We start from the raw sequence: 19,114 nt of genomic DNA, 5'->3' as shown, positions 1-19,114 counted from the left end.
TGTTCATTTGAAGAATTTAAGGGCAATGAAACAGCAGAGGGTGCACCGTATGCACTCCCCGTGACAAATACAATGAAGCTGGAGCGTTGATTGTGGGATTCGGTGCTTAAAGTTGACACGTGTCATGTCCGTGACAACCACCTAGGCGCCGAAATATAGACGCTGTCGCACGCGATTCTCGTTGAATAGATGGCAGCGAACTTTTTTCCCTGCCTTGATCAACGGTATCTTTATCAGAATGCAAACAAACGGGAGCCGTAATGGGGGCAAATCAGTAGATTGTGTTGGATTGGTGAGGGTATTTCAGGAACAACAAGCCTGAAAAAATGGGGCGGCGCGTGAAGCAGAGTACAACAAAAAAACGCTGTCCCGTTTAGCTTTAATTTATTTATATATTTTTTTTAAATGCATTGGCTATTTTTATTTTATTCTATCCATTAAAAAGAACTAGAAATTATTAAAGAGCCAAGACAAGACACCATTTGCCCTCAAAAGCCTTGATGACAGTCGTTCTTGCCCTGATGATGTATCCTTTTTCACATACTGTGCCTTATAAATTTATCAAATATTGTTTTGTTTGAAAGTCTTGCAGAAGGGATAAGGTGCAAGGAATCATTCTAGGATCAATAATTTAAATTAGGATTGCTGTTTTTAAGTGTAAACATTCACAGGCTATTTATAAGTGTGATAGTTGTTGAGATTTAAAATATTTTTAATTTAAGAATATATTAACATAATATTTTTAATATCAATAAATATAAACAATTTAAAAATATAAGATAAATAATTTAAAAAAACTGTTAAAATTTTTAAGATTTAATCACGACAAACGCCGTCATGTATCATGATCTCTCTTTCATACGGTGGAAGGTGGTTTCCATTTCCGTGGATCTTCTGGCTTACCTAATAAGGACACAAGCAGGAAAAAATAATGGCTGTGAATTTTTTATAATATTTTTTTCGACTTCCTGGAGTCTTTAGTTGCCATAACATTGATTGAATTTAAAAATAAAGTGGTTTCTTAAAACTATATTTGACTAATATAAAGGCTATCAACAGGAATCATTATCATGATGCATGTCGGATTACAAAACAAAAACTACATTTGATTTTTTAAATTTGTTTTCTATACTCTGCTCCCTAGTTTCAACGTCCCCTTGTACATGGTTGGAATGTCATTCTTTTAAATCTACATTGAAAAATAAAATAAAAATTCCAGGAAGAAAGAAGGTTAAAAAAATGAACAAGTGACAACTCTGAGGATCGTATTGTTATCAGATCAGACAAGCATTCTGAGAAGGAAAATGTTTTAGTGTGAGCTAAGACTACAGAACACACACAATTACAAAAATAAAAAAAAATGTTGAGGAGTCGCAAGTGTTCATTAAAAAACAAAAAAAAAATTGAGGCTAGGGATACCGACTCTGACTAATCTAAACAATACTAATAAAAAAATATAATACTAATAAATAAATTAATAAAATAAAAATAGAAAAAATATTGAAAATAAAATTGAGAAAACTTTATAAAAGTGAAAAAAAATAAAGATTAATTCTTAATAAATAAAATGTTAAAAAATAAAAAAAAATAATTTTATAAAAAAATACAAAAAAAATCAAAGTTAACTGATTTTAATCTTTAAAACCTGTGGCCCCATCATGAGCATAAAATTGATATCATATAAGGTGGTTTTAAAAGGTCAAAATTTATTTATTATTATTATATTTTTTTACATTTTTTTAGATAATTTTTTTTTACATTTTTTTTTCAATTCCATCCCTTATTTTTTTATTTATAATATTTTTTTATAATTTTTTATAATGTGGTTTTAAAAGGTCAAAATTCCGGATCATCCCCAATTTACACGGGGAAAAAATCATGATTTTTTATTAGAAGAGCAAGAGAATAATTGCAGTATTATAATGAATAGTGACACGTATATGGGAATTCTCCATGCCAACAATTTTCCTTTTTAATGCAGCGTAGCTGTTGATAAAAAAACGTAAAGAAAAGTAAAAACTGCATCCACATCCAAAATTAGCATTTCTAATTTCCATTTCTGTATACAGAGACACTGTACATAATTTAAATACGTGTCAATAATAACAATAAATGTGGTGGCTAAGTGATAAGAACTTGGAATCAAGGGGTTTACTCCCTTTGTGGTCTCAAGTTCGAGTCCTTGGTTGCTCATATGATGGCCACTGGAGACTTACATGGTCGTTAACTTCAGGGCCCATGGAATTAATCGTGGTGCGTTACAGAGACACTGTACATAATTTAAATACGCGTCAATAATAACAATAAATGTAATACAAATGAAAAAAGAATACCGCGTATTAACAGTAGGTTGGGGGACGGTACATTCCAAAAGAACCAAAAACCTTTCTACACAAGAACTGCCCACACCTCCCCCTCCACTGTAAAATGACCTCCCTTTTCTCTCGCTGCTCTCATTAGCCTTTTGCCCTCCCTCTCCCTCTCTCCCTATAGTTCTAGAGGCAGAGATATTCATATTCTTCCACACGCCGTTCTCTCCTTCCTCAACACTCTACTTTCTCTCTTACTATATATATATATATAAATTCATTCATTCACACATACAGCTAATAGACACCGTTCTTTCATTCTAGTCAAGCGAGGAACTTTCTTCCTCTGTTTGGTTTTTTTCAAAAGAAAACACACCATTAACACACAAAAGAAAAGATGGAGTGCTCTTATCTTGGTCCTTGTTTTCTCTTAATTTGCTCTCTTGCGCTTTTTGTTTCTGGGTCTCAAACTCAAAGAACTTCATTGCCTATTATATCCTTTGATGAAGGATACACCCAACTTTTTGGGGATGATAATCTGGTCATGTACAGAGATGGAAAGAGAGTCCATTTATCTCTGGATGAGAGGACAGGTTCTTATATTTTCATAATTTCTGTTTTGGGTCTATGATTCTGGTTTTTCATTTCCTTATATGTGTGTGTGTTGCGTTGGCATTTATTGAGAGTTTCTCTGGGTTGTGTATACGCAGGGTCCGGATTTGTTTCTCAGGACTTATACCTACATGGATACTTCAGTGCTTCTATCAAGTTGCCAGCAGATTATACTGCTGGAGTTGTGGTTGCTTTTTATGTGAGTAACAGTGCATATTAAGAATTTTAATGTGTTTTTAAATAAATAATGGGTTTTAATATTTGGATTCAGTTCATCATTTATCAGACCTAAATTGGTGTTTTTTCTTTCTTTTCACGGGGATTATTTGATTTATCTTCCAAGTCTTGTGCTTTCGATGTATCAAAGAAACTCAGATTGATGTTTCTTGATTTACAGTTTTTTTTTTCATGCCAACTGTTTTCTCTGTCATGCTAACCTTGAAAGTCTGATCAGACTACAACAAACTCATTCTCATGGGTTTGTTAGTTGTCCACTGATTTTATGGTTCATGTCTAAGCTCTATTTTAAGAAACTGAAAAAAATCCAATCTACCCTCATGCTTGCCATTTCTCTCCACAAAATGTTATCTTTTCTTTCAAATCTAGCAAGGAAAACAAATAATAATAATTATCATGCTAATTTTTGCTGATAAATTTCAAAATTTTGATCAAAGAAAAATGAGGAAAAAACTCTTCTTATATCATGTCTATTTCTTTTCTTAACAGATGTCAAATGGTGACATATTCGAGAAGAACCATGATGAAATTGACTTCGAGTTCTTAGGTAACATAAGAGGCAAAGATTGGAGGATCCAGACAAACATTTATGGCAATGGCAGCACTAGTGCCGGCAGAGAAGAGAGATACAGCCTCTGGTTCGATCCCTCTGATGATTTCCATCAGTATAGCATTCTCTGGACCAATTCTCAGATCATGTAAGCAACAAACCCGCTTCCCCATCTTTTTTTTTCTTCTTGTTTTGTTTACCTGTGTGGTTTTGCATGTATTATTTTTCTTGCAATTAGAGCTTTTTAAAGGGTGTACTTTACCTTTTAATCAATAATGACCTCATGGTATATACGGTATGTAATTTACTGTTTTGGGGGGTAGGATGGATGCATTTGCTGTACGTAGAGACAAAGTTCCTTCTTTTAGGTGACTGGCTCAGAAAGTTCTCTGTTCGTTTACCTCTAGGGACATGCGCCTGTTTGAACAAAACCAGTCTGCCAGCTTTGGCATGGCTAAAGCTTGGTAAACTATTTGTTTGGTTACTGAGAAAAGTTAGATTAAATTTGAGATAAGAATCTATTTAAACATTGACGTGATGGAGCCCCTGTAATTCTCAGGGAAAGACCGAAAAAGCATCCAATCTTGTCAGATATTCACAATTTTATGTACTTGTTTCCTCAATTTTTCACATTTACCAATTAGAAGGTATTGGTTTTCTATTTTGCATATGAACAAGTTGTGCTGATTTTGTTTTAGGAGGATTAATCCTTTTTGGTGCATCGACTACCATTCTAATTCCGTGTCTATTTCTTTTATATTTAGATTTTACGTGGACAACATTCCAATCAGAGAGGTTAAAAGAACAGAATCTATGGGAGCAGATTTCCCTTCCAAGCCAATGTCTTTGTATGCAACGATATGGGATGGGTCTGATTGGGCTACTAATGGAGGCAAATATAGAGTGAATTACAAATACGCCCCTTATGTGGCTGAATTTTCTGACCTTGTTCTGCACGGGTGTGCTGTCGATCCTGTTGAGCAGCTTCCAAGATGCGATAATACAGACAGTTCTCAGGCGATCCCCACCGGTGCCACACCAGTGCAAAGAATTAAAATGGAGAGCTTTAGGGCCAAGTTTATGACATATTCTTATTGCTACGATCGGGTTCGGTACAGGGCTCCCCTATCAGAGTGTGTGATCAATACCAAAGAAGCAGACCGACTCAAATCTTACGATCCTGTTACTTTTGGCGGAGGCCGGCGCCACCATGGGAAACGACACCACCGTAGTCGGTCAAGTCATGCTGAAGTCATTTCCATTTAAGAAATATGCAATGGTGGGCATTGTCTTGTGATGGATAGGGGTTAATGTTGTCATCTTAATCCTAGTGCATTTATGCTATTATGATTTAGCTGGGGTCTAATGTTGTCATCTTAATCCTAGTGCATTTTTTATGCTATTATGATTTAGCTGGGGTAATTTGTTTTTGTTGTGAATAGAGGAAAAAGAGCATAGATTCTTATATGGTCGATGATGGGTGGTTGGGGGAGGATGTGTATAGTTTTCCAGTTGTTCATCTCATCATTGATGTTGTCTCTTGGCTTTACAAATTGAATTTGGTAATGATTTTTTCTGTACTCTTGACACGCTCTAACGGTTTAAATAAATTCCTAGTATATGGAGTGGAGTCACTCTATGTGTGTGTTGTTGGTATGGGTTTTGGCTGTGTTTTCGCACTGAAATGGATGTTGTCATCAAGCATCTTGTCTGTTGTCTAATATTTTATTTTATTCTCCTTTTGTTTGATCCAAGTGAGAGAAAAAAACATCTGCTCACCAGTTTACCCTGGACATGTCTTTAAAGGTCAAGAGCTCGGGTCCCCTGATCTGTCTAGATGTCTCTAATATTTTAAAGGTCAGACCTGTCACCTTCAGAGGACATTTTGTCAATGGTTAGTTGGAATCCAAAGTCGGTTTAGATGTGACAACTGGTGCAGGCAACGCTGCTGCAAATGGCAGAATGCTGGACTTATATAGCTCACAGCTTCTGGTCTCAACGGTTCTAAATTTTGGAGAGGGGTAAGAGGGTTTTCTTGGAAATTCCTCAAATATTATGTCAATGTGGAGTGATATATTTCGGGAATGCGGTGGAAATTTTAGCTTTTAAAAATTGATTTTTATATTTAATTTTTTTAGATTGTTTTGATATACTGATATTAATTAAAATTAATTTTCTTAATATAAAAAACTTATTTTATATATTTATAAACAAAAAACACTTTAAACTATCACCATCACTGTAATTCCATAAACTCTAATTAAAAACAACAATACATGTACAGAACATTTTTCAAGAACACTGTATCAGTAGCAAAAAGTGAAGAAATATCGGTGCGTGACAATTGACGAATTTAGATATTTCTTCTCCGAATACCCAAAAAAGACATCAATTTCCTCTCTAGAGTCAATTTTTGGCAGAAGATATGTGGATGGAGAGTTAGATTGAAGCAAGGGAGAGAGCCCGATCAAGACAAACAGCATCAAGGATTTCTTTGAGCCACTTTGGAGTGTTTTTCTATTCAAAACTCCATGATAGGATCCCACCTGGCCTCGCCATTAGTTGTTCTGTGACTCTTTCATTGGATACTTTAAAGCAGCAAAGGTTGTTGATACTTCATTCTAAGGTTAATGTACCATATTAATAAAGACATTGAAATACATTAGAAAGCAAATCCCAAAAGAGAAAATAAGGCTGGCCTGAGTGGTAGATTAGATTAGCAAAACAATCAGGGCACTGGCTTTATTGCTTTAATTGAATTGAAATGTATTTTTTAAAAATATTTTTTATTTCAAGATGTGTGTATATATATATATATTATTTTTATATAAGTATATCAAAACTATAAAAACATTTAAAAAATTAATTTAATAATTTTCCAGTAAATTGCACTTTTAAAACGCACCAAAAAATAGAGCACTCCTTTGTTTGTTTGTTGTTATTTTCATCATTCTTTTCACTTTTGTTTTTTCTTTTCTATTCTTTAGGATAAAGATGTAGATTTGATGTGTATTGGAAGCTTCTCTTAATTTTACTACAATGTACAAATCATTTAATAAGATTTTGATGTTTCCATGGTATAAAAACATTGATGTATTTGTTTAACCTAAATCATTAATAAATTCAAATGTTTTTTTTTTATCAAAAAAGAATTGTAAAATATATTACTACAATTTGTTTGTGAAATTTTATAATTTCTGAGACACCATAGTACACTCTGTTCAAATAAAAAATAAAACCAACAGGGAAACAAGGTATAGAATGCCAAATTGATGCAAGGTGATCGTATCCAAGATTGCGAGACATAGAATGCCAAATTGATGCAAGGTGATCGTGTCCAAGAATACGAGACAATGTTTGCTGAAGTATCATGTTTGCTGACTTCGGGGAATCTCTTAATGATCATAAACTTTGTAGGAACGGATAGATCCTTTTCTCATAATCTCGAAGGCCTGTCCGTCAGATGCAGAGATTATTTGGGAATATAGTGTCAATTGTGTTTTGTAAAAAAAAATATTTTGTAATTTTTTAAATTATTTTGATGTGTTAATATTAAAAATAATTTTTAAAAAATATAAAATATTATTTTAATAAAAAATACTTTATAAAACAACCACTGTTATATTTGCAAATACACCCGCAGCCTCACTCGTTTCACTCCAAGAATATTAATAGACCCAGGAATCATTTCCAATTCCTTTTAAGATAGAATGGCACCAAAACTGCCGCAGGATTACTAGCTTCGTTGCTGATGGTATCATCACTGCAAACTAATGGTATTGGACTCAAGAAAGGCATCCCATAAAGTGGGTTTAAACTTTGACGTACATATTTGCGGCAAATTGTTTTAGCAAAGAATAAAGAATTGAAAAGCATATTGTAAAACTGGTGCAATCTATAATCAAGAACTTGGTTTTAACTATAATTATTATATTTTCTTTGCAATATAAGTTGATTTTAGATTTAGTTTCTGTTAAATAAAAATACGTATTTATTTTTAACAATTCTTCGTATAAACTATTAATATATCAATTGGTACATTTATTAAAACAATAATTTTTTTTTTTTTTACAGTTTTCCCATGATTTGAAGATACGGGGAGCATACCTCCACGTATCAGGAAGCTGGGATTCCAAAGGTTGGGTATAGAGAAGGAGACAGTAAGCAATAAGACTTTAGCCTTTCGCTTTAAAAGTTCAGTTGCAAGGAAAAGATCCATGGCCATAATGAAAAAGCTAGAGACGTGGTTTTTATGAAAATCTTTGATGCCTCTAACCACAGAGGTTTTGATTGGCGAAAAGGTAATCGCTGTCACAGCTGGAAAACGATCACCAGCTTCACAAAAAACATCACAAGCACTCATCACCTTTTCTTTTCCTCAAAAATTCAAGTGGGAGGGAGAGCATTTGAATAAAAGTTGTTTTCTTGCTTATCTGATCCTCCAATGTCGCGTAGCTAGCCAACTCGGACCTGGATGAATCATAAAAAAAATCCGAGTCAATTTACTCGCACAGTTCCTGCCACACTTGCCTACTAATTTTTGTAATTAACTAAACGATCTTGAACACATGATTTTTAGTCTCATCAAAAGCACCTTTTCTATCTATCATAGAAATCATGTGTGGTGCCTGTAAATTGTTACAAATTATATGATCGCCTTTCTAGTCTAGGTCGGGAAATGATATTATCAATCGGCTCCTACTTTAAGCTTAAGAAATAATACTTTTTGTGTTCATGATTTTGTCACTAGCTTCTTCTGGGAAATATTTTGTTGTGTAAACTTGACTCAGAAAATGGTTTCTCACTCCTTAACTGTTCCTCTTATTTCTGCTGTCAGAATGGTTTGCAAACTCTTCATGCCAGTATTGCTGAACAAAATTTGGAAAAGTAAATTCCATTGCTCTTCCATTATATATTAAATGCTATTTATTAATTTGAAATAGGGAAAAAAAATTGTCAATTTTTCAGAAACTACTATTGATCAAGTAAAAACGAGCATTCAACACTGCCCTGCTCCTCTTTGTATTCAATCGTGGTGCATTTGATCGTTTATATATATACAGGGTTAGAAGCTTAGAAAGGTCTCGAGGAAAACTATATTGCTTTAGTGAATATTATGAGTGTGAATGACTAGCTCGCTTGAAAAACCTTTGTTGGAAGAGGTCTTCCTAGGCCGCCTCATTCTCCACAGATGGGCCTTGTCATCCTGCTAAAGAGGCCTTTGTATATTGTTTGGAATGGATGCATCAATGGGCCTTACCATTTTGTGTACGGTACGGTTATAATTAGAGGAACAAAATGAATTAAAAATCCAAATCTATAATTACATTATTATTATTAACAATGCCGACCACGACTATTTATTATGAATTGTACTATTATGTATTGTAATATTATGTATTGTAATATGAGGTGTTATAGATTATGAATGCTTTTATTATGAATTGCATTGTACCGTGGGTGAGGCATGCAGAGAGGTTGCAACTTGTAGGATTCAAGGACTAGGCTAGAGTAGTGCTAGTCACACTATTGTACACATGCGACGGTCGAGTTGCTTATCCAGGGGTTGGATACATTCCAGCATACACATGGTGTTTGGGTTCTGTCTTCATGTTAGACATATCACAACACACACGTGGTGTTTAGACTCCTACTTTAGTGTTGGGCAACTACCTCTGCACACGAGGGGCTTAAAGTATTGCTTATAGGTCGGACACTTTCTAGCGTGTATGTGGCATTTGGATCGTGACTCTGGACTTAAGAGGAATAGATCGAGCTTCAGGATTTATGATCAACGAGTCTAGTGTAAGGACTCAATTATATTGGGTTCTTCATCAAGACTCAATGCTCATATCTCCTAAGATTCTAAATATTATTTTTTTTAGAAATATTATTATTTTATTATAATTAATATTATTAATGAAATAATTAATAAATTTGAAAGAAAATTTTATTATTTATACTATAAATTTTTATGGCATTTCTTATAAAGATAAAAAGTGAGCTGCGTTGTAGTATTATTAAAAATATTCAATAATTCTAAGTAATATTTAACAATTCTAATTATTAATATAAAAAATTATTATAATTTTCATTGTCAGAATTATTATTTTTCTTAAAATACAAAGTATTCATCTCGATATTATTATTTTTGTTCTAATATTATTATTTTTCTAATAATTCAAAGTTTTAATATAAAAAATATTATTATTTATGTTCAAAATATTCTTGGCATTAAAAATAGTATTATTTGAGTTATAAATATTATTATTAATAAAATAATTACTAAATTTTTATATTATAAATATTATTATTTATATTATAAATTTTTATGGCATTTCTTATAAAAATAAAAAATGAGCCGTCGGCGTAGTATTATTAAAAATATGTAACAGTTCAAGTATTAATATAAAAAATATTATAATTTACGTTGTCAATATTATTATTTTTATAATAATTCAAATTTTTAATATAAAAAATATTATTATTTATGTTCTAAATATTCTTGGTATTAATTAAAAATAGAACTACTTGGGTTATGAATATATTATTTTTACTATAATCAAAAGTATTAATATTAAAAATATTACATTTTTTTGTTATAAATATTATTATTTTTATAATAATCAATATTATTAATAAAATAATTACTAAATTAGAAAGAAAAATTATTTTTAATATTAAAAAAAATCAAAGATTTGATTTAAAAAATAAAATTAAAAATTACTATTATCATTTTATTATTATCATCAATACATTTTAAAAAATTATTATTACCATTGAAAAAAACCTATTTCTCCATGTGGAGACCTGTGATATTTAGGACCTGTCCAGGGAATGAACACTCCCTCTATATACTTGTAGCACTTGGGCCATGCTTCAATGCTGGGCATACCCTGCACAAATGAGCTACTTGTGCTCCTGTCTTTGGATTGAGTATTTTCTAGCGCAAATGGAACTCTTGTGCTCCTGCAGTACTTCCCAGCACACCCATGATCCTTGAGCTCCTGTCTTTGTTATGGGTACACCCTTTCTACATGCGTTGCTTAAGCTGTCTATCTGGAGGCCGTATACTGAACCCCAACACAGACCTAACTATTCCTGAACCCCGTATACTGCAGAATCTAAAATGGTTTTGAATCATTAGCTGTAACTTGATCCTGCCATCATCAACATCCAATATTTTATAAAAATAAAAAGTGAACCGCTATTATAATGCGGGTCGCCTAACTAAAACGTGTGATTCTCACGTCATCCTCCTGGACCGTTCGAGCAAGGGATGATTTTGACCACAACATACCTCTCGGTGAGTCATCTTGGAGCTCCAAGGAGACAGTACTCCGAATTCGACGCCTCAAAGTTGAAGAGGCTAGGGTTCAAGCTCAAGCCAATCGAAGAAATGCCTGATGATTTCATTGTTTCCCTTGTGGAACAAGGCCGTCTCTCTTCATTCAGTTTGGCTATAAACTTTAGATTCAATTTGAATCTTTCATTAAGAAAAACAAAATCCGAAACAACTTTTCCTTTATATTTTTACAATTTTGTTATGTGTCGATTCAATTGTCACTTTTAAGTTAAAGGATAATTTTCTCTCTCTCTCCAGTTGCTACAAATAAAAAAGAAGTCTATCTCCATGGGATTAAAGGTAGCTTTGATGATGTAAGTCCAGTCCAGCCCAAAAACATAAGCCCTCAAACAACGCCTGTTGCTTTCTAGCAAGCGGAAGAAGCAGCATTCATGAGACACATAGAGAAGGAAATCGGTCCACCTTCTCGTTTCTCTCCACCTACAACGGAAAACGTAGAAAGCAATCGCCTCTTGTATCCCTCTCTTTTTCTCCCTTTCCTCTGGCCTGGTCTAAGCACTCTGCGTTAGAAGACGACAAGTGTGCTCTATAATTAGAGATGGGAGTCCTGTATCTGATTTATCAATCATGCAGTAATCTTCCCCTTTTTTGTTGCACGATGGTGATTAATATGGGTAATTCAGAAATGTTTTGTTGGCTTGGTGTGTTTTCTGTAAAGGTTTGCTAATGGCGTAGCCTGTCCTCCTTTGTTGGCTTGGTGTGTTTTCTGTAAAGGGCTGAGTGTGCTTTGCTAATGGCGTAGCTTGTCCTCTTCCTATTTCTCCCTGGTTTTTAATGAAGCTGGAGATAATCCATCTTTTCGTGTCGTTCTAGCTGTTTGTGTTGATAGTTCATGTCAATTTTTGGATAGGTTTTGGTTGGCTCAAGATTCTCAAGAATGAGTTGTCTAGCTACAGATCACAGATTAATAATGTTTTAACCTTTTCTTATTCCAGTAGGCAGTTTAATTCAATATATTTGCGTTTTACCTGATTATCTGCGTTCTAACTGGTCCACACAACTCACAAGCATGTTCAACTCTGATAGAATTCTGAAGACGTATAGTAGATTGAGATGCTATTGTATCCTATTCCTACAAGAAGCTGCCTTGGTGTGAAGGTACTCGTACTAAATGTTCCAATATGATATGGTATATACCCGCATATACCTACACGATGCTTACTATTGTGAATAACTCCTTTGCAGAGAGTAGTTCACTCCATGTTTGAGCACAAAATGTCTACAATTTCTGTTCTTTAGCAGTGTTAATCACTCTTGATTGAATTGAACACCTCCTTGGGCAGACCGACCCCAGTTGCTATCCCAAGTTATCTAGAACAGCAATTGGTTCTTGTGGTAATTCAAATTCGATGATCCTTCTCGCTGTCAAGTTTAAACGTTATGAATTCATGATTTGATGTTTAGCAAGGCTGGTTAATGATCTTTGTGGTGCCATTTTTACACCCTTTTTACGTTCCTATTTCAATTCAAAATCAATAAATTAATCTGATTAAAAAGGCACGGCTTATTTCAACCATCGATATAAAGGAAAGTAACGGGAAAATAACCCAAGGAAATTAACGAGAAAATATCCTAAACGGAATTTCATATACCTGTGGGTATGTGGGGAGAGGAGTAACCTGAAACCTGCTCTCACTGTGGATGAAACAAGCTTAAAATTTCAATAATAAAGGGAGGGAAAACCCAATAATGCTAAAGTTTATTGATTATTCATAATAATACTTGCATTAAGCTAGTCATATTCAATAACAAGTCTTTGGAAACAGATCTCTATCAGCAGGAGGTTCCAAAACTAAGTGTAGAACTCCATAAAAGAGGCAAACCAGAATAAATCCCTCTCGTGGGACTTCGTGATCACATGGGTGTGCGTGTGTAAGAGCTAATTCAGTCTTGCAGGTTCTTTTTCCCAATAAAGAGGGGACTCCTTATGCTGATTTGACGCATTCATGCAACGAGCCACTTGCTATTTGCTTCGATCAGAGAAAAAATTGTGCATGAAAAACAAATAAATGCCAGTCCAAAAGCTACACATCAAGGACAAAAAAAGTACTGGTTTAAAACCCCCACACAGTAAGAATATGGAAGAAACAGAACTACCAGCCCAAAGGTCCACTGTTTCTGCTGCTTCCTTTTTTAACCTTTTATTATTCACTGTATGTCTTGATCCTTGACATGCTTCTATTTCTCAGATTCAGCCTCTTTTCTCTCTACCATTTTGATGAAATTCCTAACAATTGTCTTGCCTTCAGATGTTATGATGCTTTCTGGATGGAACTGCACCCCCTGCAAAAATTTCAAACATTTTCAATAGCATCTTATAAAGACCTTAGTAGCTGTAAAAGCAATAGAAAGAATGTCGATGGACCCAAGTAACCAATTGAAATAAAGAAATCATCAGTCATCAGCAAGTCCAAGGACAAACGCATCTTGGATTAGTCCATCGTATATTTCTTCTTTTTTTTCTAGAACCTCAGCATGTTTTTTCTCCATGTGGCTGAGTGTGCATGGATTTTGGCATATTAATACAACAATCTGAAAGGGGCACCTCTGTGTTTCACCGTATATTGTTTTCTAACCACCATGCAAGACCCCTAGTTTGTAGGATCCTAGCAACATCAATTTTGGTATACTCGTGACATAATAGACCATGCACTGATCAAGAAAACAACATTTATAAATCATATAAGCAAGTAGATCGAGTTGGGGAAGGAACACCACCGACAGGTTGCAAAATGATCTAGGAATACTGATCACATGAAGGTTTCTGGGCAATCCGATGAGTGATTATAATCATGCAGTTTGATAGATGGAACATTAACACGGGTCATTTCTAAAATAACAGCTGTCAACTGGTAATTCACAAATAGCTTGGAAGACATATCCCATAAAATAAATTCTCCATTTTTCTTCACCAAATTGATCTTATGCCTTCATGTGGGTAATATCAAGGAATGACTCAAACATAATTTATTTTTCTCAAATTTGAGAGTAAGAGGGGAAAAAAACGCCATCATGTTAAAGTAAGAGCTATGACTATGAAAGCCCATTATTTCATTTGAGAGCAGTTTTCTTGCCCTCACTAGTACTATGCTTTTTCTTGAAGAGAGGTGGGGGCGAAAGGAAAACAGTTAATAGAATGTTTCACTCTAAATATTCCAAATTTTTTTTTTGGCAGATGAAGCCACGAGTCTATATGCAAGACTTTCAAGTGAAGAAGACAGATCACAACAAATTTCGTGTTACTCTACATCTAAGCAAGCAAATATGGATGCCGAGCTCAAACCTGTCAAATAATTGTATGAAAGGGCAATTTACTAATAAGAGGGTAACAAATGAATATATTACCTGCAGATGCTTATATTTCTATGGCGAGCAGCCATTATGAGGCCATCCTCAGTCCATGCTGTAACCTCTAGTTCTTCACCGGGGAAACTCTCCTTTTCAATCATAAGGCTATGGTATCTTCCAGCAGTGAAAGGACTGCAAAAGGTATACAGATATTGAGACAAACCATTACCATATACGGACACAATCAAGATGAAATTTAATAGAGAGAAACTTAAGGCAAATCATGGCACGTATATTAATAGAATTTAATGCTTTACCAATTTGTTTTCCCTCGGAATTGTCTATAGTGAGGAAAAAAGTTACTCAAACGTAAATTCTGTAATAGCATATTAGCAAGCTAACCAGTTCCCAGATATTATTTTCTATAAATATAGAGGAAAGCTGATGAAAAATTCTAATCTAATAAATTCATAACAAACACACAGAAAATATCAATGATAAAAAAATACCTTTGACACGCAAAGACGAAGGAAAATTTGGAAAAAGAAACTGTCTAAACAGAAAAGTCAGGTCTAAGAGAATCATTTCTCACAACAAACATAACCCGCTAGCAGTGTAATAGTTGATCAATTGGACAAAATAAATAGCGCCATATACTTGTTGTCATAGGAGCATGATTCAATTCAACTTATTGCTTAACAAGGACTTTGTGAGCTGGTTTAGTATTATGATAATGGTTATTTTTTAAAAATGTTTTTAGCTTAAAAACATATCTAAATTTTTGATATCATCACATCAAAACAATTTTAAAAAATATTTTTTTATGAAAATGCTTTTCAACTGCAAAAACAAACTCTACTTGTATCTTTGACCAAAGATTTTTTTCAATCATTACCTTCCCTCTAAATGAACAACCCAAAGACATTCAGACCTTGTCGGACATGTTTGCTAATTTTTTGTACTCCAATTACAACTATGATACATCAGCAAATTGAGGTAAGGAAAGGACAAAGCTTGACTAATGCAGTCAAATATGCATATAAGCAAGAGTCAAGATGAATGCCAGCATGAAAGCCATTTTATCAACCACAGAGAAATTCCCCTCCCTGTGGCCTTGCTATTTTATTTGCAAATAAAAGGAAAATCTGTCTAGTTTTGCCAACTTGCATGTAGGTAAATCTGATTGCATCATATGCAAATGTAATTCTATACTAAATTTCGGTTGTGGCAACTCACGAGGTCAAACCCACAGCAAGTAGTCACGGCCTTTCACCAATTTTCCATGGTTGCACTTCCTGAGAATTCAATTGTTTTATTGCCGTTCAAAGTGTGAGTAATGTCTCATGATCATACAGTAAAATGTTGAATTTTAATTAAAAATTTTGAATTTTATGAACATGTGAGTACAATTAGTAACCGTTATGATTTGCAACCTACTTTGGAATTATGAATCAGATCTTAATTTACAGTTCACAAAATAAGGCTGTAATTTGCATGATAGATGAACAACTTAAGCAAATCTTTCAAAGTTATATGACATGTGCCACTTCACATGCAACAACAAACCACAAAGGGAACGTGTAGTGGCAAGATGGAAGAGAAGACCACGATTGTGCCACTTCACATGCAACAACAAACCACGAAGGGAACGTGTAGTGGCAAGATGGAAGAGAAGACCACGATGTGTAGTGGCAAGATGGAAGACTTAGTCTAATTTGTTATTTGGTCATTGTCTGTTGAGTCAGTTTGTTTTCTGTTCTGTTTTGTTTTTCAGCATTTCCTATTCGTTAGCAATGTTTGTTATTTTCCTCCCTGTACTGCTATATATATAGCTTAAAAGAGTTCAGGAATATATGCAGTTATTTCTTAAACAACTTTCTCCTTTCCCTATTCCCTTCTTGATTCTAAAATTATTCATATCATTATATTAGGAATTTAATGAATGTAACTAGCCAGACAATGCCAGCAAAAAGAAAGAGAGAGAAGATAATAATGTCAGATCAATTACTCAAAAGTTCCTTACTTAGACAACCCAGCGAACAAGCCATCTTCCCCCTTCTCGTCATAATATATAGGAGAACCTTTTCCATGCACGACACCATAAGGTGAGCGCACAATCTTTCCTGAAATGCAACAATGTACTATGTATTATGTAAAGAAAACTCAATCAGAAGACTGCTGCATGTTAAAAATAAAATATCTTGAACATTGTTCAAGTTCCTCGATGATTCTCGCAAAAGCAAATATCAGACAACTAGATAAACAATGAAACATGCAGATAGCCAAAAAGATTTGAAGTGTCACCTCCAAAAGCCTCTCCAATGCACTGCAACCCCATACACACACCAAACAAAGGCACGGTAGGTCCAAGCTCTAAAACCATCTGTAGGGATATTCCAGAATCCTGGGGCGTTCCGATAAAAGGAAATGACATGCATAAATATAATTTTCAACTTTATTTTGTTCTGATCTTGCTACACTTTGATTCTGAGTGGTAAAGATAACGCGTTAGCAAACCTGGGCCTGGGGATATGAGGACACCTCTTGGCTTTTTCCTATTAAATTAAGAGAAAAGGTAACAAGTGCAACTAGTGAACACAACAAACACCTCATGTGTGATCCACTCTTGTAAATAGGATTTAACACCTAACAAATGCCAGATAACTACATACAATAAATTCTTACCTTTTCAAATCCTCCACAGTTAACTCGTCATTCCGATACACCTCAAAATGGCAACCCACCTCTCCCATATACTTCAACAACAAAAGGCAACAGAGTTAAATGTTTTGATCTATAAATCATTTCAACAAATTGATGAGAAAGAGACGGAAAGCAATCAAACAGAGCAGTATAAAAGAATTAATCATGCAAAACAATAGACACCAACACTTTTGCTGAAGTGATTAAAGACTTTACAAAGTTTCTAATTTTCTCCCAGAACTATAATTTTGATGGAAACTTGTTATAGCTTTCCTTTGACATATCACAGAAATGAATATGATTCTTTTTAACATATGGAGTCACTAGCAATGTCCACTTCGAAGTGAAATCACTGGTGTAATTCTCAATTGTTGACAATAGTCAGGTCATTTGAAGAAAATGTTCAAATTAAAGAGTTTCTTTCTATGTTTAGCAATGTCCTGAGACTTTTGCCACGTCATTTAAACAGAAGTTCACCGCTGCAGTCATAGCTGTTAAACAAACAAGGAATGCGTTGCGTGTGCAGTTTTTGGTTTCTATAAATGATGACAACCATATCACATACACACACAATTAGAAATGCCATTCCTCTATGGAAACAAAATCTGTGATTTAGTTTCCATTTACATAATGCATTTTCTCAGCAACCAAACAGGGGGTACAATTAAAGATCCACACTATAACAAAATCTTTAAAACAGAGAAGAACCCAGAAAAAAAATTAACATTGAAGAGAATTCGAAATTATCGAATGCCATGTGAATAATCTAAGAAGAGAAAAAACTAACCTGGCACAGATTATAAGTGAACCTGTCATAATTGTCAATGACAATTATAGGATTCTTGATTCCCCTGTCATTAGAAGCCACAACCCTGGAATTGAGTTCTGCAGCTGCCACCGAACATTTTACTACTAGCCCTTTTTCGCTGTTTGCTCCAAAACTCACTCCTGAACATTATAAAAAAGCGGTAAGCCTACATGTAAAATTTACGTACATGAACACAGAGAGGTTAAAAAGCAAGAAATAAAGAGAGAGAGAGAGAGAGGAGTAGAGAGAGTTACTTAAAAAGCAAGAAATAAAGAGAGAGAGAGAGGAGTAGAGAAAGTTACTAGATGGTAATGAGAAGAGATTTAAAGGAGGGGCATGCTGAGTTTTGAGCGCAAGAGAGAGCTTCGACTGATTGCAAGTGGTTTGACGTACTATGCTTGCAGCAGCCATTGTCACTGGAGAATGGAGAGAGACAGACAGGGAGAGATCTGTTAGATTCTCAGCTGCTGCCCATAACAGTTAAGAAATAGTCTGGAGCTTCGTTGGACTACTATGTGATATGTCATGTCAAGCTAACAAAAGAAAGATTTGCCAAACAACCACTTCAAACTGTAATCGAAAAAATGAAAACAAGAAAATGAGAAATTATCTATTAATATATGAAAAATGATATGCAGACAAATTTTAAGAGTGAAAGCTAAAATATTTTAACAATAAATGATTGATACAATTAATTTACCTTTGAAAAATTTATTTATATATCATTAGTCTTTTTTTAGTTTTATATACATATTCAAGGGTGTGATTAAAAATTCTTTCTTTTCTTCATTTTCATGACGCTAGTGTATTTATTGGTTTATTGATCCTAGTGTATCTTTGGAAAGTCCCCGTGATGGGTGTCGTTCAAGTAATCCTCGAACACCTCGGGCAAAAATTAGTTTCTACCACGGCCGTCTCTTGTCCTCCTCATGGTTGTCAAAATCGTGATTCAACTCGTAAAATCGTACGTTTTTACGAGTTGATGTAGGCTTTATGTGTTAAATCGCTTGTAAAACTCGGAAATGGGTAAAATCGGATCAAAATCAGGTAAAATTGTTAAAATCGGGTGAAATCACGTAAAATCGTGATTTCACCACCGATTTAGCGATTTTGCTCGCAGGAAAAAAAAAAGCCATGTATCTGCCACATGTCGACCGCCTATTGGCTTAAAAAAAGCAAATGCAATGTTTCTCTTCAGTCTTCTTCGCATTTCAGTTCATCATTCACGTTCAGAACAAAAA

The 19,114-nt window shown here is 34.3% G+C and overlaps 1 protein-coding gene, 1 long non-coding RNA gene and 1 pseudogene across 3 annotated transcripts; 2 read left to right on the top strand and 1 right to left on the bottom strand.

Annotated features, from left to right (window-relative positions):
• Positions 1 to 2,372: 2,372 nt before the first annotated feature.
• LOC105123724 (probable xyloglucan endotransglucosylase/hydrolase protein 28) lies at positions 2,373 to 5,327 on the top strand. Of its 2 annotated transcripts, XR_841927.1 has the most exons (5): positions 2,373 to 2,902; positions 3,020 to 3,120; positions 3,648 to 3,856; positions 4,473 to 5,071; positions 5,130 to 5,327. XR_841927.1 is itself a non-coding variant. In XM_011023429.1 (4 exons), exons 1-4 carry the CDS (start codon positions 2,707 to 2,709, stop codon positions 4,972 to 4,974), a joined length of 1,008 nt encoding a protein of 335 aa, XP_011021731.1. In that variant the 5' UTR covers positions 2,373 to 2,706; the 3' UTR covers positions 4,975 to 5,327. The 2 variants fall into 2 exon arrangements, 1 of the variants encoding a protein (XP_011021731.1); XM_011023429.1 differs by having other exon boundaries at positions 4,473 to 5,327.
• A 5,756-nt stretch (positions 5,328 to 11,083) lies between these two features.
• LOC105123723 (uncharacterized) lies at positions 11,084 to 11,942 on the top strand. The gene is made up of 2 exons (XR_841926.1): positions 11,084 to 11,732; positions 11,789 to 11,942. It is a non-coding gene; the product is annotated as an uncharacterized LOC105123723 (long non-coding RNA).
• A 790-nt stretch (positions 11,943 to 12,732) lies between these two features.
• LOC105123722 (anthranilate synthase beta subunit 2, chloroplastic-like) lies at positions 12,733 to 18,445 on the bottom strand (annotated as a pseudogene).
• Between the last annotated feature and the right edge of the window lie 669 nt (positions 18,446 to 19,114).

The sequence above is a fragment of the Populus euphratica genome, unplaced genomic scaffold (genome assembly GCF_000495115.2).
Source record: "Populus euphratica unplaced genomic scaffold, PopEup_1.0 scaffold9.1, whole genome shotgun sequence".
Lineage (NCBI taxonomy): Eukaryota > Viridiplantae > Streptophyta > Magnoliopsida > Malpighiales > Salicaceae > Populus > Populus euphratica.
This window is presented reverse-complemented; position numbering and strand designations above follow the sequence as displayed.